Raw genomic sequence first — 24,236 nt, 5'->3', positions numbered from 1 at the left:
ACACCCGCTCTGCTTTGCTCGCAAAGCACCTGCCTTCCCGGTCCGGTCTATCGATGGCTTGGATGTAGTGCTCCCAAGCCGACGCCGGCTGAAGACGGCCGTCAATCTCGATGCATCCAGGGTAGTGGTCCTTGCAAAGCAGGCCCAGAATGCCATTGGGGATGCGTTTGTGAACACCTGGAACGACAATTACAAATTCCTGCGAAAAATATTTGTGTAAAATTGGAATTGAACTATATAAGTACGAAACGTAATGAAATAGGCTAAAGTTACTTACCTTTTACCGTCCCAGCAACTCTGTGCAGCACAGCCTCCAACGACTGCATCATACCTCCGCCGCGCCCCACCATCTTTGATCTATCACCTGAAATTAAAAGGGGCAAACCAATCAGAACAATATTTAGAAATTAATTAATGCAAGTAGTACAAAAATAAACATAATCCGAACATGTATTACAAATTAATTGTTGCCAGTAGTAAAAAATAAACATAATTAGAACAAGTGAAAAACTGATATAATTGTTGCAAATACGGATCATACATGTATTAGAAATACTCTTCAAGATCGGGATTAGCTTGATCGTAAGTCTCATCATCGCTATCACGTCCGTCGATATCATCAACGGCGTGCTCCAAAGGAGGAACACTTTCATCATCACTGTCATTGCCTAAACGTAATCGCTCAAGTAATTCCAAGTCCTTCGCATTATGAACGTCATCCCCGGCATCCTCGTGAACAAAACTTTCATTGTCTACTTCCATTCCGATTGCTTCTGTTAAATCTATTTGGAAACTCCCTTCTAGCCCATCTTCTTGAAAGAACTCTTCTGTATATGTGTTTGGGTCTATGTTGTAATCTTCATTGTTCGGGACAGGTAGTTTACCGTGAGGGGACACCTTATACACAACATCCTAACCCTTGAGACGATTGTCGGTTTGGCACGGGTATGACAGATAATAAACAACGAGGAGATGATGCCGAGACTCTGTCTCGAATCGGCGTAGACCATGAGAACTAACCCCATCTACGCACCCTATCAGGCTGTCCAAAAAACATGGACAATTCGAAACAGATACGGTCATACATATGCAAAGATCTTAATATATCCAACCGTATCTCCTTCGAACGGGTGATGCCTAACTCGGTTACTCCTATACAAACATGAAACGAAATGAAGTGTTGTTTGCATCGTCCTCACCTAGGGCTCGACGGTGGCCTAGGCGATGTCGCGCGTGTCGGTGCGGACGGCTCGAGGACGGTGTGCACAATAGCCTCTCCTGCCAAAACAGATACAGAATGGTGTCAATTGAAAATTTTAGTACCACCTCTCCCCTCGAAATTGAAGTTTTCTAACCCTGCAAAAAGAAGCATCAATGCACTGGCTCACCTATGGGATGTTGAGCCACAGCGGGGCGGCAAAGAGTCGGTGGAGCGGTGGAGCGCCGCGGCGGGGGCGCCAGTGCGGGGCAAATCTGAACAAACACAGCACATTAACCTTTAGCGAACAACGCCGAATTGATCCGCTCCTTGTTTCAAACTCCTCCCGGGCTATCCATTCCCTCACAGTAGACAAAACACAATGTGTAGCTCCAGATATTAGCAATTGAGGACCATCATTTCCAAGAAGATATCAAGAATAAGTATTACTGTATTACTGTCTGATGAAAGTAGAGTATCCAACATATGAACCATTTAAAAAGAAAGCAGGAATGCAGAGGTATAAATATGTTGATATGAGTATGACGGGATGGTGGCACACAATTCACAGTATAGTAAATCAGTTTGTTAGGTTGTTGTAATTAAGCATGCAAAGCTAGTCAGATATGGTAGCACAAGTCAAAAACTGTTACGGACTCCAACCACTATTATTGGCTGAAAAGTTGTCTAACAGAGAAGGTAGCAGCATTGAAAATACGGTAACAAAGGCAATCAACAATATATACTGAAAGAACGAATTTATGAACTTGAACTTGCATTTTGTCAAACACCTAAAGTGCAAGCATTAGCAAGACAGAGCATTAGCACATCAAATCACCTTGGGTGGGTCGAGGATGGTCGAATTGACAGGCTGCACTAAGAACAGCAAAATCACCTCGACGTGGCAAGCGTGGCTGTGTTGACAGGCGGCAAGCACAAAGCAGCAAATACGGGCGGTAGCAGCGTCCTGCTGGTACTAATGCCGTAGCGAGCTCGATAGCGGTGCAAGTGTGCAACGAATGTCTTGACGCAGTGAAGCATGGCTACGTCGATGCGGAGCAGGCGCCCGCCGGCGTCTGTGAGGACCTTCCACGCTGGCGCACGGATCACGACAGTGCGGGGCAGGGCGATGGAACTCAGCGCCGGAACTCAGGGCCGGGGAGGAGGCGACGACGGCCAGGGCATGGCGACCCGGGGAGGAGGCGACGGCGGCCCGGGCGTGGCGACCGGGAGGAGGCGACCGCGGCCCGGGCGTGCTGACCGGGGAGGAGGCGCGGTGGTTCGTGGAGGAGGCGACGGTGGCTCGGGCGTGGAGGCGGGGCGGCGGCGGCGCGGCGCGGTGGAGGCGGGGCGGCGTCGCGGCGCGGCGGCGGCAGCGTGGTGGTGCGGCGGCGGCGGCGTGGAGGCGGGGGCGGAGTGGAGGCGTGGCGGCAACACGAGTGAAGCGAGTGCCTGTCGGCACGGAATCAAAACGGCTAAGTGTCATTGCCGCGCCTTTGCCGTGTGCCTAGATTCAAAGCACACGGCAAAGAGCCTTTTTACCGTGTGTCCAGATACAGGGTACACGGCAAAGATTCTTTTTGCCGTGTGTCCAGATACAGGGCACACGGCAAAGATCATTTTTGCCGTGTGTCCAGATACATGGCACACGGCAAAGGGTCTATTTGCCGTGTGCATTTAATAGATGCACACGGCAAATAAAAAAACAAAATTAATTTCCATATATCTTAAACTAAATTTTATTTTTTAAATAATTGAAACATCTTGCAAACATCACTCAACAATTTTAAGTTTGATGAATTCATGCAAAAAAAATCTGCAAAAAAAATCCATTATTTCATGTAGGCATATGTATATATCACATGTTATTATTTACTTCTAAAAAATTAAGAAATACCAAAAAGATACAAAAAATTGGCATGACACAAACTAAGTAGTCTATTGCATATACAAAAAGTTTAGAAGTCCAACCCCAATTCACCCGTCACTTCAAATTGAAATCTGAGTGGCTCCTTCGTATTAACTCTTCGAATCTTCTCAGAGTTTGACCGCGTTATAAGCAGTGTACATGACAACTTGTGCGAATCTTTCTCAATTTTTTTACCTCAGGCTACACACATGAAATGATGATATCCGAACAAATCTTGTGATTTTTAGGTTTCGTTTGCTTTTTATAGAATTTTAAAACGATATGACTAGACGATCCTAGTCATGGTACATGACCAAGATCTTCGAATTTTCCATCCATTTTTTGGATACGGTCTCACATGGGACTTCTGGGTGTGAATATCATTTTTTTTCCTTACAGTATTGAACTACATACAATTATTGTAGTTCAAATTTGACTATTTCTCTAAAATTCAGTTTCATGAAATTAAAATGTTAAAAATAGAAAAAGAACCGAAAAAAACACCAAAATATAGATTATAGACCCATGAACAATATGAAGATACCCACAAAATTTTGAAGGGCTGGTTCAAATTTTTTGAATCACATTTGCCGTGTGCTTGTGAAGAGGCACACGACAAAGGCCAAAAACACACGGCAAATTAAAGGGCCACGTGGTTTGCCCAAGTAGTTTGCCGTGTGTTTTTTTGGGACAGCACACGACAAATATTTTTGCCGTGTGCCCTACGGGCTAGCACACGGCACAAATTTGGCCTGTCTGGCTTGCCCAAAATATTTTCCGTATTTTGGCGTGTCTCAAATGTTTGCCGTGTGCCGTCTATGCTAGCACACGGCAACTAACGTCTTTGCCGATGTTTGCCGTGTGCTTGATTTTTGCCGTGTGGCTCCATGATTAGCACACGGTAAAAGGGGCCTTTGCCGTGCGTATATTTTTGCCGTGCGCTGGATCTGCGGCACACGGCAAATATGAGCTTTGCCGTGTGCCCGAAATCCGACACACGTCAAATATTTAGACACACAGCAAATGTTCGGTTTCCCGTAGTGAACCATTCTTTAGAGGTCGTATTATCGCCAGACAATGATGATACAACTCCCCAATTGATTGATTGTCCCCCTTCATTGCGATCTTGTACATTTATTTCTGTCTTTATACAAACCACACCACATCAAAGGATGACCTCTGTAAAATATCACATTTCAAGCCAAAAGGCATGACACCTGGTATACAAAACATTACGTTGTTTGCACCATCTGCTCCACTCCATTACGAGTACTAATGCTCATTCATTCCTGATGTAATAAACCAGCCTCTTGTGTTGTCACGCTTGTGCATTGCGCTTCTTGTGTTGTAAAAGTTAGGGCTCTTCTTGGGCGATCAGCGCCAGATCCTCAAAAGCTGGTCCCTATGCCTACTCCAAGATCTTGAAATCCAAGAAGACAAAGCAAACCCAGTGGTACAAGTGGATTCTGATGGGAAATGCCGTGCCTGAGGTCTATGTGTCTTCGGGTCTGTGTGGTTGTTGATGTTACCAAACCTTTGCTGCAGTTAATCTCTGTGTACTTTGTGAGATGCAAGGAACTTCCATTCTGTTCCTTCTCTTGTAGTTTGCTTGGCCATACTTCCATCGTTTGACATACACCGATGGAACAGGACCAGGTTGGCAATGGCAAGCTTCCGTGGAATGATGATCGTGCCTGGCCACTTGTTTTTTTTTTGGAAAAGGGAAATTTTATTTATTTCAAGCACATTACATCAAGGTGATACATCGTTTTGAAATTTTCCCGACCTCTGTCTGAACGACACACAGCCTAATCAGAGTTTGATAAATATCCTTCCACAATAATGACTGTCAATCCTAAAACTAGACCGCCACCTATGTGCCCGGGCAAAAAAAACCTTGGCCACCTGTGCCAAGAAATGAGAGGCCGCTACAAGCTTGTCTTGCAAAGTATGCTTCTGAGGGATAGCCCAAGTACGGAGCCAATGCGTAGTTGAGTAGATAACCTGCAAAAAGGAAAAAATTTTGTTATCGAACACCACATCATTTCTGCATAGCTAAACAGACCAACACAGGGTTGCCGTGCCCAGGATAAAATTGCTCCAGAAAAGGCGATGTCAATAAGTAAACGACGGGTATTTGCACTTGTTTGCATGGTAAGGCACAATGTGCTGAAAAAAATTAAAGAGCTGTTTGGGAGTGTTTCTTTTAAAACGATTCCAATGGTGAAGTTAAAGCCGATAAAGCAAAAAAAAAAAGGCTTCCCTCAATTTCTAGTTTATTTTTCTCCAGTTTGCCAAACAGATTCACATTACATTGCATGATTTGCGTAAATAGGTGAAGTCAAAGAAGATATACCCATCCCAAATGGACCCTCGCAGGGGTGGAGCCACCTTGATTCCTAGCTATTTCCAGGATACCAAACTTTTTCCAGCAAAACTTCAGTGTATCTCAGGTATATGCATGAGTATAAATTATGTTGGGCCAAATACTCCATTTCCTTAGTTAGAATTAAGTCGAAAACGTAATCCCGTCTCTCAGTCTCTTCAAGCAAGCCCACTACCACTCCGCCACATCCAAGGGGTGCGGCATGTCTCTCGCTCAGCTCCAAAGTTTCACGGAACTCTTCCCCAAAATTGATATGAGCCAGACCTATCGATGATGGCGTGTGCGACCATTGGTGGAGTGCGACCATTGGTGGTGCCAAAGCTAGAGCCCTACATATGGCTATGGCTTCGCCTACAACTGTGAGTGTTGGCATAAGGTCAGTTTCAGTGGGAGCACCATCGACACAGTTATCAAAACTGAAAATTTGAAAACTGTACCAGTGGAGTGTCATGGTGATGACACTCCTCTCACATTTCATGACACTCTCCTCTCCTCTCTTCTCTTCTTATACTATTAGTATATATTAGCAAATTTAATGTCTATCACACTCCTATACCACTCCCATTGAGATTGGCCTAATGCGAGTCTCAATGGGAGTTTCATGGTGGGTTTCATAGTATTAAATATCATCAATTTTGCTGATATGATAAGGAGAAAGAATGATGGAGTTTCATAGGATGTGAGGAGAGTTTCATCACCATAAAACCCATCGGACACAGTTACCATAAAACTCCCATTGAGAGTGGTCTAAGCAAGAGACACATTGGGCATGTTTTTTGATCTAAGGATTAGAGCTATTTTTAGCATAAAATAACCCAAAAGTCTAAAAATGAGGGATAGTTTTTAGCTAATTACAAATATCCTATCTCAAAAAACTATCCACCTAAAGGGTGATTATTTGGACTATTTCAGGTGGGGCTCATTATAGCAAGAGAGTTAATAGGACTCCAACGATTAGAAAAAATACTTTAAAGGATAATATTCCTTAAATCAAAATATATCAAGAGCTATTTTATTAGAGGATTATTTGATTAAACTAATTAGTTTTAGCCCAAATACCTCTAGACTTTGATCCAAACTCGGCCATCAGCAAGAGGCAGTTGGCGGAGGCTGCATGTTCCCATAGCATTTCCACACCCAGATCCCCGCACGATCCCGGAGTCTCCGCCACCATACAAGCCACGGCCGCTGGTGCCGCGGAGCAATGCTACTCCCCACGACCCCTCCCTGATCCATCTCAACCGTCCACACGGAGACGTGTCAACCAATCTCGCCCTCTCGATTTTTCCACCCCTTCTCTCTCCAATCTGCCACCAGCGCCCTGCCATAAAGGCACGGCCGCACCCCCTTCAGCTTCCACCAATCGAAGCTACCGGGCTTTCTCCAACCATTTCCCCATCCAACTCCCCTCAAACATACTATTTACTATATTTTACTACCACCCTCCAAAAGATTCCTCTCCCTATAACTCCTTCTCTCCAACCATTCCCCCATATCCATTCCCCCTATACACTATACCTCACTCTTTAACTATTTATTTATCATTTTTAAATTCTGAAAAAAATAGTACTGTATTTGTACTACTATAATATATATTGTTATCAAGTTACGAAATTCAAATAATTTTTTTATCACAAATAAATGACGTGATTAGAGTATAGAGGGAATTGTAATCTCTCCCTATATGTGGGGGGAGATTCAACTCCACCCCTATATGTGGGGGGAGATTCAACTCTATCCTACGTAGGAGGAGTTTTAGGGGTGCCGTTGGAGGCACCCTCCCTCCCCCCACACAGGGGAGGGGGGTTTGGGGGGGAGGCGTTGGAGAACGCCTTACACTCCATAACCGACCCGTCCCATCTCCCATCCCATCCGCCGCTTCTACAGTGCTCCGATCGCCATGCCGAGCGGGAGGCGGCGCCGCGGCGGCGGCGGCGGGCGGGGATCGTCCGCGGGGCGCGGAGGCGGAGTGGGGGTCGGGTCTGGACGCGGGAGCGGGGGCGGAGGCGGGGCTGGGCGCGGGGACTACTACGACCAGCAGCGGCATGCTTTGGAGGCCATGTGCGACGCCGCCACCCGCTTAGGGTTCGGATGCACCATCAGTACGTCCGATATGGCTGCTCCTCTCCGATTATCTTGTTCTCGCTCGCTTTGCATTCTGGGTTTTGCTCTTGTGGTGGTCTCTTAACTCGGTGGCTGCCGGTGCTGTTCGCAGACTATGGTCTCTTAACCAATTGATTGATTGTCCCCTCTCATTGCGATCTTTGCCTCTTTACGGCCCAATAAGACACTTAAAATTTTTAGTTCAAAATTACATAAGATTAGAGCCCGGCAGATTTTCTAGTTCAAAATGTTGGGCCCTTTACCACCCCTACCCATAAGAAAAAAATTATCATAATCTAATCCTATAGTATTTCTTTTGTTATGCCATTAGCAAGTAAAGGCAAGGTTAATTATGAAAATGGGGGCATTTTCTATTTCTATATATAGTATTCTATTGTTTGATGTTTTGAATAATGTGGCCTTTGCATTTATATCTGGATCTCTTTTGTATTTGAAAATACTTTGCTTTATATTTTTGTTCAAGCATTTTGTGTCTTGCTTAGATCATATTCATTCTCTTTTCACTAGAGGTGATATTTCCCCTTTTTTTTAAAAAAAATGTAGCCAAACATGGTCTCAGAACTAGGTACGCCATTGGCTGCAACACTTCATCCTACTAAGGAAGGACTCGAGGAATCTATTTCGTTAAAGTGTGTGAAGCTACTTGTCGAGGTCAGCTACTTATTATTCATATTTTATTATTGAAGGTGTAATCTCCTAGAGTGACTTGTGTGACTAATATTTGAGTTTTTGATACATTGTTCACAACTTCCATATCTACAGGCAGGTGCTGATGTGAATTGTACTGATCCCGACAGTCCCTTAGTGATAGCAACTACTCATGGCTTGACTGATTGCATTGAATATTTGTTGAAGGCTGGTGCAAACGCTAATATTCCAAATAACTGTGTGAGTAACCCCCCCACCCCCTCCCCCTCCCAACAACCCCTGTTCTGCTAGGCGGCGCCCAGGCGGCGTCTAGGCGCACTTAAGCGCGAGGCGGAGGGTCCCCGCCTCGCCTATGGGGGGAGGCGGAACCCTAGGCGGGCTGGGTCACCGGCGAGGGAGGAGCAGGCGGCAACAGGCGGGCTAGAGAAAGAGATGGCGGCGGGCGGCGGGCGGCGGACGGCGCGCGAGCAGAGGGCGAGGAGAGGCGGGCGGCGGGCAACACGAGAGCAGGGGCGAGGAGTGGCGGGCGTCGGGAGGCGCGGAAGCAGGGGGCGAGTTGAGGCGGGCGGCGCGGGAGCAGCGGGTGGAGGAGAGGCGGGCGGCTGGAGCACGTGAGCAGGGGATGAGGAGAGGGGATGAGGTTAGGATATGGGCTTGGGCTGTTTATGGGCCTTTCTATACAACTATTGGCCTACATGTGTTCTGTTTTCTTTTTCTTATACACTTTTATTGTAAAATATGAATGGATTTAAAACGCCTAGGAAACGCCTAGGAGCGCCTGGGCTCCGCTTACTCCCGACTAGGCTCTAGGCTGTGGGTCACCGCCTAGATTCCGCCTAGCGCCTAGCGGAACAGGGCCAACAACTACCACCACCATATTTGAATTCTTCCTGCTTGCTGGTCTTTGTGGTTCTTGCAGTTTTGTTGTTCTAGTGTTTTTTTACCTGTAAATATATATAGTTTAACTGTAGGATCTGTGTCTACTGTTTTGTTAGTCATTGATTTTATTTAGGATACCCTGGACATCTCTGACAGAAAACATCTTTTTAGTTTTAACGGTCAAGCCTCTACCTAAGCCATACGATCAATTTGCCACAACCTTGTTGTTTGTAAATAACAGTTTCGCACATTTGTTGCTAGCTTCCCTATTGTTACTGCCGCTACTATCCAATGATGAAATGGATAATTTTCACATGTCTGGATCCTACAGTTAGGGCACAGGTTGTGACTTTTTTATCATGAGATCTGTGCTCTTGAGATTTTGGGCAGATTTACGTCAGTAAATCGATCTAAAATTAGTTGTACTTCAGGCTAATAATGTGAGGAACTAGTATGTCAACAAGAATCTTGCTTGACTACAGATAATTATATCACTTGAGTAGTGCTTAGTACGGGAAAAAAGAAAAATAAATAGCAGCACTTCATTGTTTTGTATTTGCTGCATTATCATGTTGGTCTGAGTCGTGGGAGATCTATATTAGCCTTTTCAGTTATCAAATATGTCTGTCATTCCTTCTTCTTTTTTTCTTGAATGGCCTTAATACATCTAATAAGGTTCCTCTCTTGTTCTTGTGTGTTCCTGACAGTGTGGTGCTATGCCAATAGAAATAGCTGCAGGCCGTGGAAGAAGAAAGCATGTGGAGATGCTATTTCCTTTCACTTCTCCCATTCAAACTGTTTCAAAATGGACTGTTGATGGAATTATTGCTCATATAAAATCAAAAAGTTTGAAACATTCAAAGCATAAGGTATGAACAGTGAGTGTTTGTATATAATTCCTCTGTTCCAAAATTGTAGTCATTCTAAATTTTGAAAACAGTCTAGACACATCTACAAGAGCCCAGAGTACCCTCATATAGGCCCTTTGCTAAGCTATTGCTCTTGGAATGGTGGGAAAATGAAAGTGGAGTAGATAAGGAAAGTTTAAAGTCATCTCAAAACATGTTTGAATTTGTATTTGGAAGCAAAATTTGTAAGCTAGAAAAAATATATTTAGGATATAGGGATGATGATGAAAGTTTATATATACATGTTGGTTTTATTGTGGAGTTTTGTTCAGCTCGGGTAGTTGTACACTTGTACTGATGAGTTAGGTTTCACTTTCTGCGGTTTGAAATTATGTTAGGACTTCTCAACATAAAAGAAAAGAGGGATGTTTATCTATTGTTTTCAAGCTAGAAGTAGTATTCTACCTCTATCCTTGCCCTGACTCTCTGTAGATACTCTTAGTTTTGTATCCTTCCTGCCTAGAACTTCTCTTTCTCTACCTCTCCTGCTATGTGCCTTTTTCCGTTGCATTCATGTATTTTCCACCCTCTATTCTTCTTTCATGACCAGACCGCAACTCTTTGCCGGGTGTCAACCACACAGCATACTATTTAAATCTTCTGCTAGGTGAACACTGTACCATGTCACCATGGTGGCATGTGCTGGCAAAACAAAGCCAGGGTGAAGCCTTGGTTTGTATTATGTTCTTTAGCTATTACCCTTCCATCTTTAGAAAAAGCGATAATGTTGTTTTATTTGAACTGTACATGACTTGGTTATTTCTGAAATTCTTTCGTCTATTAATGTGATGTTGACTCATTGAACTTTTATTTTTGGCAAGCGTTATATATTTCATGGTTGGATTAATTTGTCTTCATGATTTAGGTTGGGCAATATGATAAAAGCACTAAAGTTAAGCAGAAATTTGATGGTGACAAGGATGTTGGGCGAAAGAACCACAGTGCTGCATCAAAGCTATACAGCGAGGTTAGTTGTGATATGATTTACAATATGTTTGTTATGCTCTTCTGAAGCTTGATTCTGTCTTCATGATTTAGGTTGAGCAGTATGGTAAAAACACGAAAGATAAGCTGAAATCAGATGGTGACAAATCTGTTGGGAGAAAGGACTACCTTGCTGCATCAAAGCTCTATGGCGAGGTTAGTGGTGGTGCAAGGAACAATATGTATGCTGTGCTCTTCTTATGCTTGATGACTACTGTGCTTGCATTAATGTTCAATAGAAAGGGAGGGGGTGCATGATTTGTTCACACCTGCTGGTGTGCAAGGGCCTGAATTCAAACCTTTGTTTTTCAGGTTGCAATCTAGCAGACGTGATCCTTCATCAAGCATTAATATATCTTTATGGCATTTTTTATTCGCACATACTCTTAGTCTGATTTTTCTGCATTCATTGAAAGTTTGTTAGATTATGTTGCTCACTAAGTCTGTCTTTGTTCTGATGCAGGCAATTGACCTGGATCCAACTGATGCAATACTGTATTCGAACAGGAGCTTTTGCCTTCTGCAAACTGGTGAAGCAACAAAGGCTCTATCTGATGCGAATTCTTGCATAAAGGTGCGACCTGAATGGGTAAAAGGTTACTACAGGAAAGGAGCCGCCCTCATGTCACTCAAGGTCAGATAGAACAATGTAATTCCTCATGGTGTACCTTCTTATGTCACTTGTCACTAGGGGTATAATTATTAGCAAAATTCTTTTATCCCCAGGAGTATAAAGAAGCATGTGATGCATTCCTTGCTGGGTTGAAGCTGGACCCTGCAAATGCTGAGATGGAGAGAATGTTCCGGTAACTATATACTATTAGAGTATTAGACTAATTGCTTAAGCTTTCATTTTCTACACGAACCTCTTGGTTGGTTTATTTGGGAATAACAGCAAAGCCATTTCTATTATGTGCAGTGGTGATAGGATGATAGTAGTTGTTTAGATGATTAATTCTCATAATAATCTGTAGTGTCATAAATATTTCTCTAATGGTGTGAGTTAACTCAGTTTAGCATAATGCCATTGGTCCCTTTCCCCTAAAACCCAAATTGAACCAATTTGCTTGTCCTAAATGTCATGTATTTCAAAATGGTGGGTAGTACTTTTTTAAGCGAAGGATTTTACTTAGTTCTACTTAGTTTAGGGAAAAGTTGTTTAATTGTCCATGTTTTATGAATCTGTTCGCAGGGAGAGGGAGGCAGTTGAGGCCATGAAGGAGGACTGTGTTGGCGCAAAGAACCTTGGGTCTATCGATTAGAGGACCCAGCACGATATATGCACGCTCTGGGGTTTCTTTTGTGCGGCCCATTTTGTATATGTGTAGACAGTCACTGACTACGTGGAATTGTCTGAAATCGTGGTAGTGCGCTAGGGTGCATGGGGTTGATCACTCTAAGCTGCACGGCACTGCTTGGCTGCTGAACCAAATGACGGCTAGTTAGCAAGTTTAGATTCTTTTGTGCATGCTTCTGTCTGGGAAGTAGAACGAAGTTTGGCGGTCAATGGAGCTCTTGTTAGGTGTTTATCTGTGTCCCGGTGTTGCCCATTCCCGATTTGCACTGCGTCATTTTTACTGTGCTTTGCTAGTTGTCGTTTTGTTCGGTCTGTTATGCTCAAGCCTCTAGTTGTCGTTTTGTTCTGTTTGTTTCGGTTATTTTGGTCGACTCATTTTTCCCATCGACATCTAGTTGATGTATTGTGTGTTTCTCTTCGGGATCCTCGTCGCGGCGGTGGTGCTTTGAGTTTTGGATGGCCAAATCGGAGACGAATTTTTTGGGTATGTTTTGACCCAGCAAAAACAATTATCGGTTTCCGGCTTCGAGCGTGTGATTACTCGGAGTTGGGTTAGAGTTGTTTCCGTTTCTTATGTCAATATTGATTCATTTGTAATCTAGAACTTCTCTTTTAAATGAATCAAGCAGTGCTCTGCTTCTCTTGAAAAAAAATTATCAGTGAATATATAGTTGCGATATGTCCACCTTAAAGCCAATTGTAGCCGTCATTGGGCCTTATTTCTTGGGGTCAGTCAGTTGGACCGTAGCAAGTTATAGCGGGGCGAACGAATAATTTCTTGACTGGCGCTAAATGGGCTGCTAGTTGGAACAATTAGCCATGGGGGCCCATCGCAATGGAGGACAATTGTGCATGGGCCCGAAGCTTAAGATAGAGAATGCCCCCCTTTTTCTTTTTGAAAACTGAGACTGCCCTTCTTTGTCACACAACAAGTGAATTATTTTGTTCTGTGGACTAAAGGATGTTTTCCCACTTGTTTGCCATTTAGTCGCAAATTTCGTACCATGGCTATTAGCTGATAGTCCGAAAATCGGGAAAAAAATGAATCCGAACCGAGTCCAAATTCTGGCACTGGACAGGAAGAAATGATTGATGAATGCATGAACAAAAAGGACAGGTGGTCAGGCCACTGAAGAAAAAAAAACGGGCACTTAATCATACAAGTGTGCTCGCTCTGATAAAAGACACAAGACACCTGGCTCCTCTGACAATACCATCACGAACATGAACAACCCCATGATTCCTACATTACAACATGATCGCCTCCTTTTCTCTTATAGTCGAGTTCATCAGCCCTAATCTTTGTCGCGTGAGTTTCTTAGAGAAAAAAACACGTGATTGAGCACGGATATATAAATAACTATAATGTAGTGATACCCAACCAACGTGTGACAATCTCCAGTTCTCAAATAGCTAGCCGCTCTTCATCAGGATTTAGCAATGGCAGATCAAGAGGACGAGGAGGCGCCGCTGGTGTCGTCCTCCCTGGAAACGGCGGAACCCTCGGAGAACTCGTCCTTGTACATCTCCTCGATCATCGGCTTCCACAGCCGCACGCGCGCGTTGATGAACCAGTTCGATATCTGCTCATCGTAACAGGTGGTTGTCAACCACGCAGCTAACTGCAACGCCAAATGAAGATTAACCTGTGAATCTGTGATGTGGTGTGGAGCAGCAGTACGGACCTGGCTTCTGCTCAGACCGGTGGCCATGGCCAGCCTCAGCTTCTCGCCGTCGTCGGGGTACCTGTTTCGTTGCAGGGACGAGGGGCGCCATTGATTACGCTTGCGAGCAGCACAGGTGTGTGGTCCCAGTCACATCGCATGGCGGAAGTTTCGGGCACTTACGGGTGGAGGAAATGGTCGAAGAGCCACGCCCGGAGCACGGCCACGGAGCCCTCCGGCAGGCCCCGGATCGGCCGCCACGCCTGCTCCGCCCGCGCCGCCGCGGCCAGCTTCGTCCGCCGGGCCACCCGGTCCACCATCTCCTCGGTCACCTCCTCCTCGTCGCCATCGCCGTCGCCTTGCTCCCCCTCCTCGCCGGCCCGCAGCGACCGCTTCGCCGCCGCCGCGGCGTGGAGCCTCAGCCTGCGCAGGATGGCGCGGCGCAGGTTGCCGAAGTGCCGCGCCATGGCCTGCGCCATCAGGGACGTGTAGGCGGACGCCGCCGCGCCGTCCCCCAGCGCCGGCTCGAACGACGACGCCACGCGCCCCAGCTCGCCGAAGTAGCGCTCCTGCCGGCTCTCCAGCTGCAAGTGATCCGCCATGGCTTTTTTTTTTGTGTGTGTGTAACCAGCAAAATACAATGGTAATCTGCTATATCCGATGGGACGCAAGAACTGTAGCAACATGTTACCTCGCTGAGCAGGCCGAGGAGCTTGGCCTGGATCCCGTCGCCGTCGTTCATGGCCGCGCGACGCACCGCCCGGTGACCGGCGGCGTCGAGCCGCTCCTGCTTGTCTGCAGTTGCCTCGTCCTCGGCGCCCGCGCCAGCCGCCAGGTTGGCCATGCGCACCACCTCGCCCAGCAGCTCCTGCGCGGGCCTCAGGTACCGGGAGCCGCGCAGGACGGACATCGTGGCCGGCGCCGGCGCGATGACACACGAGCAGCGGCGGTCGGCGGCCGGGCCGAGAGGCCCGAGAGTCAGGAGCAGCGGGCCAGCGCCGTTCGACGAGCCATCGTCCTCCTGACGGCGGCGGTCGTCGCAACGGCAGCACTGCTCGAGCCGTAAAGGCGCCGTCGGCTGGCTTGGCCGGCCGGCGACGGCGCTGCGGGGAGCAGGCTCGTTGGGAGCTCGCTTTGGGGAGCCCTTCCCGTGCTGCTTCGCCATGACCATTGATTGCTCGCTACTAACCCAAGGACGCGCACTTATGAGCCGTACCCTGAAACATCAATTCGGTGCACATCACAGAACTGCCGAAACTAGATCATCAGAAACAGAAGGAGCAACTAACTACGATCCATCTGATTGAACGTTGAACCGAGGTAAACGAGAGATTGATTGCATGCTCAGAGTGTAATACGAAGCAGTGTTCGTACGACTCAGATTAAGATCCGAGTAAAACGATCGCCAGAACATGCTCGGGGTTGAGCCTGTGACAGCTCTCGCATTTACCTTTGCTTTGGTGTGGGGCGGGGGCCGGCGGCAGAGGACTGGACGGGATGCAGAAGACGCAGCTAGCTGGAGAGTAGAGGCGATCTTATGATGTCTATCTCTATCTGTATGTGATGCATATATATAAAGTTGCAAAGATATACAGCACAAATAAAGGCATGCCAAAAGGAGCTTGGCAGCGGGATACATGTACACACAGCCGTGCACACTCGAGTGTGGAGTGCTACTGTGCTAGCTTGGTTGGCCTGTGCCCTGCCTGCCCCACTGTCTGTACTGTGGAGGCTTGGAGCGCCTTGGACCATCGATCTTTGCCTCCTTTTGCTTTGCATTGCGTTCCACTGTACAGACTGCGTTGAACCACAGAACCAGGATGCACCAACCACAGGATCGATCCATTCAAGCTGCCTCAGTAGAGCTCCTTTGTGTGTTGTTACTCGTTTAGTTCTCAAAAAACTTCCTACAGTACTTGTCACATCGAATCTTCGGAGATATGCATGGAGTATTAAATGTAGTTGAAAAAATTAACTAATTGTACAGTTTAGCTGATTATGATGAGAAAAATCTTTTAAGTCTAATTAATTTATAATTAAATATTAATTACCAAATAACAACAAAATATGATACAGTATCCAAATCCAAACTTTTTCACCTACTAAACACCCCACTGTCCAGTCTACACTACTACTGCATTAGTAGAGCTATGATGCTGAGTCCAGTCGTCTCTCTATCTACCGCTGGCCTTGCCTGGCCTGCCCTGAGTAGCTTTTCTTGGGGACTGCAACTGCATCTCTCTCTGTGTGTGTGATGTGTAAGCGTGCCGGCCGCGGCCCGGCCGGCTGCAAAGACATGCATGCTACACCCCAGCAGTGCCACTAGCTGGCTTCCTGGGCTAGGTGTGGTGTGGAGTAGTGTAGAATCTCAAGAAAGCCCGGCCGGCCGGCCAGCCGGAGCCAGGCCAGTAGCTCAGTTCAGAGCTGCTGCACGCCGCGTTGCTGCTTGGGGGTGCTTGGATCCCCGTCACTGAACTCCTCTGTTTGATACCGATTAAATACACTAAATAAGAGCTAATTATAAAACTAATTACATAAGTTGCGGCTAATTATCGAGATGAACCCACTAAGTCTAATTAACCCATCATTATCACTTATTTACTGTAGCACAATATTTTCAAATCATAGTCCAATTAGAGTTGACAAATTCGTCTCGACAATTATCCTCCATTTTTATAATTAATCTACGTTTAATAGTTATAATTGGTGTCCAAATATTCAATATGACAGGACTAGTTGGCTCCGTGCCAAACAGGCCCAGCTGGGTGGCTGGCTTCCTGTCCTGATCCATGGAAAGCCCGGATCCTTTTCCTGGGCGCCTTCTGCTGCCGCAGCAGCAGTTGGTTGGGGTGCACATGACATGACATACTCCTACCTACATGGCTGCTGGCTGCTGGCTGCTGCTTCAGCTTGACTGATCCATGACCATGACCCAAACTTGCTGCACACCACAACACAGTAGTAAGCGTTTGGCCATGCACGGTGGAGCGAGTACTCATCAGCTAGCAAACAGGCGTGAGATCTCACGCCCATATCGAGTATGTGACTATATACGGCCATGCATATGGATGTGACGGGTGGATGAGCACACCAACAGGAACAGGGATTGATCAACAGGAAAGGAGCCTTAGGTCAAGATGGATACAGTTCTGGGAGGTGCCATGGTCATGCATGCCAATGCGTTGGGGAGTAGTCTAGTCTCAAGTGAGACTGATTGGACGGATCCTAAGAGAGTGAGAGAGTGACGGGCGCTGTTCGTTTCTGGGGGGCAGGGCAGGGCAGGGCTGTGCCTTTTCTGCTACTTCAGGTGATGGGTGATCCATCGATCTCCACAGTGACGTTCAAACCTGCATCAGGCGACTGATCGATTTGAGGCTGCTTTGAACGGCTCACGTTTGACCAACGATCGATTCCTTTCGCACTTTCCAGTGAAAGGTCAGTGGTAGCTACTCTAGACTGGTAGGCTCCCGACTGCCATGCAATGGTAATGGAAGTTCAGAGCATCACACTAAAATTTGCATCATTACACTGGAAGCAATTCCTGCAGTGATCTATCCATCGTGCCAAGGAAATTACTGTTGAAAATATATCCATTTGGTTGGGCCTTTTAACATATCTCTGAATTTCGCTCGCGAGGGAAAAGAACTGATATGGCTTTGTTTGGGACTGATTCAGAGGGTGCAGGACAGAATTCCCCAGTCGAAAGATGTACGACCTGACGACAGATCATCAGTGCTATTTGCCCAAGATGATCAATTCCTTGGACCCACCGAGCATCATAACGGGCCTACATGACAGCAACGGGCCCGCAATTACTCGTATAAATACAAGCCATTCTCTGGGACACGAGGTACCATGTGGAAAATAAATCCAATGAAAATGACACAACTTCAATATTTTCTTTCAGTGTGAGAACAGAGTTTTGTCCCCCCAGAAAAATGAAAGCTATATCTTATCGCAAATATAAAATAAAAAAATCAAATATCAAAACTATCAGCATGCTGTAGCTCCAAATCTCCAATTGCACAAGATAAAAGGAAACAAAGCAGCTGGTCCTCACCAGTCACCATAACCCCAGTGACATAAAGCCTGAAGCGTGCACTTGCAGGAAAGCCTGAAGATTCTTCTGCAATCCATTTCAGTTTTAACCTCTTTTCTTTAACATCCTGAACAGTATATATATACCTGGATCACAAGTGCTCATTACAGGTAAATCTTTTTTTTACAGCATGGCCCTTAAATCATAGCATTTTACATGTATAAACGTATTCCATCTTTACAAGATTTCTTTACCGCTATCACCCCCACCACCTAAATTTACATTACATTTACGCTATATACCTCTCCTCCCCTTCTGTACCCCAATTGCAACTACAGCTACAATAATTCCACACCTGAAAATTCAATCCAGGCATGTTATTCATCCTGGCACAACAAATGCCAATCTTTTCCCAGCGCTGTTATAGAATGTGTGACCTGAAATTCAGGCCACAAAATCGTGCATCAGAGGTGATGACTCGAAGCGCTGCCGTTGTTGTTGATCCATCTGGTTCGTGGATTCGTAGTCTGAAGACGTGGAAGTAACGTTGAGAGGAGCGTTGGCGTTATAGATGTCTTCGTCTCTGACGCCGGAGAATCCCGGCTGGGTGTACGTGGTTGGCACTGAAGAGAGGTTGTTATCGGCATGCTGCAGACCCAGCGTCAGGGACACGTTGTTGTTGCCGTACCTCCCGAGCTCTGCGAGGTGATACGCCATGAACTGCGTGCTCTCGTCCGAGTGATGGGCGACGGCGTGGTGAAGGAGGCTGCTGCCGTTGGTTTCGCCTGGTCTCTGGGCCTTCAGCATCAGGCTCATGAAGCTGTCCTCTGGGTTCGCCTCGTTGTGGAAGTCCCCGGCTGGGGCTCCGTTGAGGCTCATCATCCCACCCAAGTTGGCCTTGGATTCGTCAAGCTGGTTGCTTTGGCAAGCCTGGCTTGTTGAAGTCTTCAGATCCTCCTTTTCTTCAGAAGATGGTGCTTTGTCCTTGCTTCGTGCCCCATTGTCGGAGGAGGAATTTGAGTCCAACTCCCCATCACCAACCTCTTCTTTGTACATGTCTTCGATCATTGGTTTCCAGAGCCGGACACGGGCATTAATGAACCAATTTGAAATCTAGGAAAAAAGGACACAGATAAGGCTCTCTCAATAAATAATGCTTTCCTCATTATTCAAAGGAAAGGAAGCCGTCACATCGGCAGTACTAATTCAAAGCCAAATACTCAACAGAGTGTCAATGTATTTTGTCTCAGGAAAGAGCAAGTGCATGATCTTATAAAAGTTGTTTGTTACTGGAACAAAATTTAAGGTACCCTATTCGTAGCATCTGAACTAAAGTCGGTAAGGTATATATTACTCATGCAGATAAGCAGCCATGCAGCATGTAGAACATGTTTGCACTTTGCAGCACAGTCACATACAGCTTTGCAACAACCTAAATTAGTTCTAGTTCTAGTTTATGAAAAAAAAAACTAAATTAGTTCTTTCAAAACATGCCTATGAATTTTAATGATATGACATGCCAATTCTTTGTAAAATTGATGTGCTAGCGAGTATAGCTACTTGCTAGCAACAGAAAATATATCTTAAGCAAACAAAAATACCTGACTTCTTGTTAACCCAGTTTGTCTCGATAACATTAGCTTTTCAGAATCTTTTGGATACCTGAAAGGGTGTCATAGTGTCATGAGAACAAAAGAAAAAAAAAGTTGTGAGTAAACATATCTATAAGTTAAAAGAAACTTACGGGTGAAGGAAGTGTTCAAAAAGCCAAGCACGGAGAATTGAGACTGAATTTTCAGGTAGTCCCCTCTGCGGCCTCCAAGCATTTTGTTGTAGCATACCATATTGTTGGAAAGCTCGCTGCTGCCTTATTTGCTGATCAATATAACGAAGGCGAGTTAATTTGCCCTCTTTGCCGGATGTATTGTCATCCTCTCCAAGTTTCTTGCGGATAACACCAATTTGATCATTGATAGCATCCTTCAGACATCGGAAATGACGCGAGATTGTCTGGAGGGCAACTGCAGTATAAGGCTTGGCAGCTCCAGAACCAGCAACCGTATCAAACGATGACATTACAAGTTGCATCTGATGATAATAGTGTTTGTACTTTCGGTCTACCTGGAAGCAAATACCAGTGTCATCTTAAAAATCCAGATATACCGCATTAGAGAAACAATCAAAATACACCTAACTCATTCCTCTGATTGATCCCATCCTAAGATCAATTTACTGCTGAGGGTTTGGTGGTAATCTTACCCTGAAAAATAGTTTTATCAATATAGCTGTTCCTACAAATGCTCAGTCCTTCTTCGGAGGACCTTTTAGCTAAAAAATTGGCTATCTATAGGTTCAAGCCTTGTTGACATGGCTATGATTGTGGGCAGCTAGGCATTATTAAGAAGGCCAGACCCGCTTAAACTAACCTTTGACCAAGCTCTCCCAGCTTTATAAAGAACTCAGCTCGTGAAGCTCTTGTTAGGAGTTGAACCATTGCAAATGACCTTTGGATCAGGAACCAACTATTTGACTCGATATTTAGACCACAACTCATCCAGAACTTATGGGCTTGGGATTCCCCGAGTATTTTCTAAGAACAAATGGCAGAAAATAGAGTTGAATTTCAATATATGAGAAAAAGTAATCTACAGCCATCCCTACATAATAAACTATTGGTTTATCAAACTTTATATTGCAATATCCGTAAATTTATAAATGAAACTAATCTTTGCGAACAATTCTCTGAATCATGCAGATTAGTCCTACACTCTACAGCAATCAGTCTAGCAAAAACATCATTGTGTTACTGAAGTTTGATTTAAAAAGTCTACAAGTGCAGTAGACTCACACACCTCATCCAACATTGCCATAAGTTTTGCCATCTTATTCTGGAGCTCTTGTTTCTCAGCAGTTGAAAGCTCAGCTGCCGCATTGGCACCAGACTCTTGTGGATTGGAAGACACTCCCTCGCTTTTATTCCCCCCTTCAGTCTCTTTGCCATCTGCTTTTCCTGCTTCAGCAGGGCCTTTATCTGCTTTCTGCTTAACACTCTTCCAAACACTGACAATCTCGTCAAGCAATTCCTGTGCTGCCTTCAGATACTTGGAATTTCGGATTGCCCGTGAGGCCTCAGATTGCACACTCTTCATTCTGTTGTCATCACCCTGGTAAGAATTTGGTGTCAGTAACTCTGGTTTTGCAGACCAATACGGATAGGAAGGTGCCAAGATATGTGTGTTGAGGCTCAGAGAGAGCCCTTGGCCTGGTGCTGATGGAACACTTGTTGAGTTGTGGTTGTTTAACATGCCAAACTCGATTTGCCCTGTGTTATGGGCATCATTGTGGATGAGATCACTGCCACTGTTGTGTGCTCCATCCATCAAATGCATCAACATCTCATTTCTCATATCTTTCAAAGGACCAAAAGAGCGCTGATCTGTGAGTGAAGTGCCCATGTTAGTAGCTTCGTTGGATGATGAATCATGTGACATTGCTGAAGGATGGCCAGGTAGCTCCATGAAATTCTGCTGATGCTGTATAATGCCACTAAATTCTGTATACGGTCCAGAAGATGCATTGTTCGGATAAAGCAAGTTCCCTAGGGCTGGCATGGGATATGATGCATTGCCTGACTCTGTTGAGTACATGGTTTGCGAATCTCTTTCACTGCCAGGACTCGAGTAATAAGTAGCCATGTTTTAGCTTTGACTATTCACTTTATCAAGATTACTGCAAAGGCATAAAACAAGTTTGGAGAAACAACTACAGAGCCCTCGACCAATATTTCTGCTGCTTTTCCTGCAATTGGGTGAATGGAACAAATTGAACAAAAATCTGTTTAAGGAATTAATCTGTGCATATACAGTGACATAGCAAATGATGAAAGAGAGTTTTCATTTGTCGTAAAATAATATGGTAAAAGAGCTTCCAAAAAAAAGATAGGGTGAAAAGTAGCTAAATCATAAACCGGTTCTGCTACTTCTACAAAGATAAAATCATAAAAGACACCCACAAATGCCAGTCACGAGTGTGAAGACCAGGGCCAAACCCTCAGTTTTGGCAGTAGTTACCACTACCTTGTTCTTTTCTCTAACAAATTTCTGGAGGACAAAGAGAAATGATGCTCATCAAATAGGAGCATATAACTGACAAGGTAAGACGCTGGTTTGTGACCTATAGGTACAAGTGGTCCTTAGCTAAGTTGTCCTTTTGCTACTTCCTTACCAAGAGGATAAGAACGTGGTTGTAAATTCCTTCTGCTTCACCAAAATAATATGGCTATTCAAGACGCCCAACCAGAAATTTCATTCTATAGCATACGCAAATTGCAAAACCACGAACAAGTTTCAATTTCGAAAATGGTTCTTTGAGCAGAAACTGCTTGTAAGATATCAATACCTTTTTCAGTCACTTGGCTGATGACTGATGTGTACACTAGGCTTATTAGAGCTCCTACACCAGCTCAGCACCCAGGTAGAATGAATATTGCTTCAGAATCGCTCTGGAAGAAAGAGATAAAATAGCATGTGATTTCAAGTTCGAAATTTCCTTGAGAGACCGGGGATGCTTTGCTGCTCGTTTGCAGCTGTAATTTCACTATTTTTAATGATATGAAAGAGGTGGAACTTGGAGAAATGTCCTAGGCAAAACTTAGTTGCCACACGATATAAATAAGAAAGCACTTCAACTCCGATAAAAGGAGCTAAGAATTCCATCGAACAAAGAATATAAGAGAGTAATAAAGGGAGTAATCCAACACAAGAACCGACTCCTGAAAAAAAAAGATGGTGGAAATAATTGAAGAAAAAAGGGGTTCGGTGCTTTAAGGGCATGGCCTTCATGCAGGCATCCAAGCCGAGATAAAAGAAGATTTTCAAGAATCAGCAACAAATCCAAAAGGGCTCCACCGCAATGAAGCTCAATCCTACCATCTCCACAAAAAGCCATCCCTCCCGGTGGCTCACGAAGCAACTAGAAATTCAGACTATGCGATATCAAACGGCAACTAGAAATTCTACCAGGAAACACTGATTTCAAGAAATTACGCAAGAATTCTGAGTACATGTGAAGAAGAGAGGATGGTTTCTCCAAGCACCAACACCAAAAAAAATCAAGAACGTGAGGCCAGGAGGTAAAAGGAGAATCATGAATTCAGCAGCCTGAGCCCCATACCTGCACTTCCACAACAAAGCGAACTCAAACACAACCGCAGCAACCCCGACCTGCTGGAATTCCCCGATGAAACTCTCACAGCTACAGATCCCCAAGCCACCCAAGAACCCAGGGGAAACCAAGAAACCTCACAATTTAGAGAGACCAGCTAGCCCAGAGCCCACTGGACCAAGAAAACCCTGTGCTATAGCACAAACACCATATAATTGAGAGGAGACTAACCAATCATTGGGGTCATAACAGTACCCATGGAAACCAAAAGGATTGGTTGCACCCACCGAAATCGGACGAGACACAATTCCAGAAGCAGAGAAGAAGAGCAAGAACCAGAGCAAGCAAACTGAATCATGTATCCAGGGAATATGCACCAAAGAATTCCTGTTGCTGCTGCGGATGCTGCAACCAACAGGCGGGAGCCAATGATGCGGAGGCGATTGATTAAGCAATAGGAAAATGGAGGCAGACCTGATGGTGTGCTCCTCGTGGGGGGCAGGGCAAGACGGCAGCGATTGCTGTCACCGGACCCGAGCCGATGCTCAGCCTTGGGAGGAGGGGGCGGTGAGGTGAGGTGAGCAGAGGAGAGAAGAAGAGAGGAGAAAGAAACCCAACCCCCTCCCTCCCTCCCAGTATGGGGACAAAATCAGATCCCAAGATAACAATACCAAAAGGAAAATAGAGGAGAGAGAGTCTCTCTGTATTGCTACCACACTCTCTCCTCTGCTGCTTCTTCTTCCTCCTTCCTGCCTCCGGAATAAAAAAAATCCAGCCCCACCCACTAACTGCAACAAACAACAACACCCAATATAAAAATAATTGGAGGGCCTGCTAGAGAAAGCTGTTTCTCCCTCCCCCCATCTTTATTATTGCTGCTGGTGTTCGTTGATTATTGTACGCGTTATCGGGAAGAAAGTTGTGTAGGATTATTGGTGGGGTGGGGGGTTTGGAGGGTTTAAACTTACTCACCTTGGCTCAACTTGGCAGCTCTGCTCGGGCTGGTGGGAGGGAGGGACTTGGCGGTGTGTCCACCA

General features: G+C 45.4%; 3 protein-coding genes across 8 annotated transcripts; 1 reads left to right on the top strand and 2 right to left on the bottom strand.

Moving 5' to 3' along the window:
• Positions 1-7,294: 7,294 nt before the first annotated feature.
• On the top strand, positions 7,295-12,650 carry LOC120692866 (tetratricopeptide repeat protein 33-like). 3 transcript variants are annotated; one of them, XM_039976261.1, is made up of 9 exons: positions 7,295-7,595; positions 8,161-8,268; positions 8,380-8,505; positions 9,852-10,013; positions 10,918-11,019; positions 11,091-11,192; positions 11,500-11,670; positions 11,763-11,842; positions 12,235-12,650. In XM_039976261.1, exons 2-9 carry the CDS (start codon positions 8,167-8,169, stop codon positions 12,296-12,298), a joined length of 909 nt encoding a protein of 302 aa, XP_039832195.1. In that variant the 5' UTR covers positions 7,295-7,595; positions 8,161-8,166; the 3' UTR covers positions 12,299-12,650. The 3 variants fall into 3 exon arrangements, with proteins under 3 accessions (XP_039832195.1, XP_039832194.1, XP_039832196.1); XM_039976260.1 differs by having other exon boundaries at positions 12,229-12,650; XM_039976262.1 differs by lacking the exon at positions 8,380-8,505 and having other exon boundaries at positions 7,329-7,595; positions 12,229-12,650.
• Positions 12,651-13,467: 817 nt separating this feature from the next.
• On the bottom strand, positions 13,468-15,581 carry LOC120691692 (BEL1-like homeodomain protein 11). 3 transcript variants are annotated; one of them, XM_039974842.1, is made up of 5 exons: positions 15,448-15,581; positions 14,689-15,214; positions 14,181-14,581; positions 14,019-14,079; positions 13,468-13,955 (listed from the first exon to the last, which is right to left on the bottom strand). In XM_039974842.1, exons 2-5 carry the CDS (start codon positions 15,166-15,168, stop codon positions 13,782-13,784), a joined length of 1,116 nt encoding a protein of 371 aa, XP_039830776.1. In that variant the 5' UTR covers positions 15,169-15,214; positions 15,448-15,581; the 3' UTR covers positions 13,468-13,781. The 3 variants fall into 3 exon arrangements, with proteins under 3 accessions (XP_039830776.1, XP_039830778.1, XP_039830777.1); XM_039974844.1 differs by having other exon boundaries at positions 13,468-13,916; XM_039974843.1 differs by having other exon boundaries at positions 14,181-14,566.
• Positions 15,582-18,139: 2,558 nt separating this feature from the next.
• Positions 18,140-23,913, bottom strand: LOC120691691 (BEL1-like homeodomain protein 7). 2 transcript variants are annotated; one of them, XM_039974840.1, is made up of 6 exons: positions 23,674-23,913; positions 22,435-22,537; positions 20,889-21,834; positions 19,781-20,157; positions 19,638-19,698; positions 18,140-19,149 (listed from the first exon to the last, which is right to left on the bottom strand). In XM_039974840.1, the coding sequence occupies exons 3-6, from the start codon at positions 21,729-21,731 to the stop codon at positions 18,481-18,483; spliced, it is 1,950 nt and encodes a 649-aa protein (XP_039830774.1). In that variant the 5' UTR covers positions 21,732-21,834; positions 22,435-22,537; positions 23,674-23,913; the 3' UTR covers positions 18,140-18,480. The 2 variants fall into 2 exon arrangements, with proteins under 2 accessions (XP_039830774.1, XP_039830775.1); XM_039974841.1 differs by lacking the exon at positions 23,674-23,913 and adding an exon at positions 23,209-23,241.
• Between the last annotated feature and the right edge of the window lie 323 nt (positions 23,914-24,236).

This window comes from Panicum virgatum, chromosome 9N (assembly GCF_016808335.1).
Source record: "Panicum virgatum strain AP13 chromosome 9N, P.virgatum_v5, whole genome shotgun sequence".
Taxonomy (NCBI): Eukaryota; Viridiplantae; Streptophyta; class Magnoliopsida; order Poales; family Poaceae; genus Panicum; species Panicum virgatum.
Note: the sequence above shows the minus strand (reverse complement) of the source record. Positions and strands in the feature narration are given on the sequence as shown.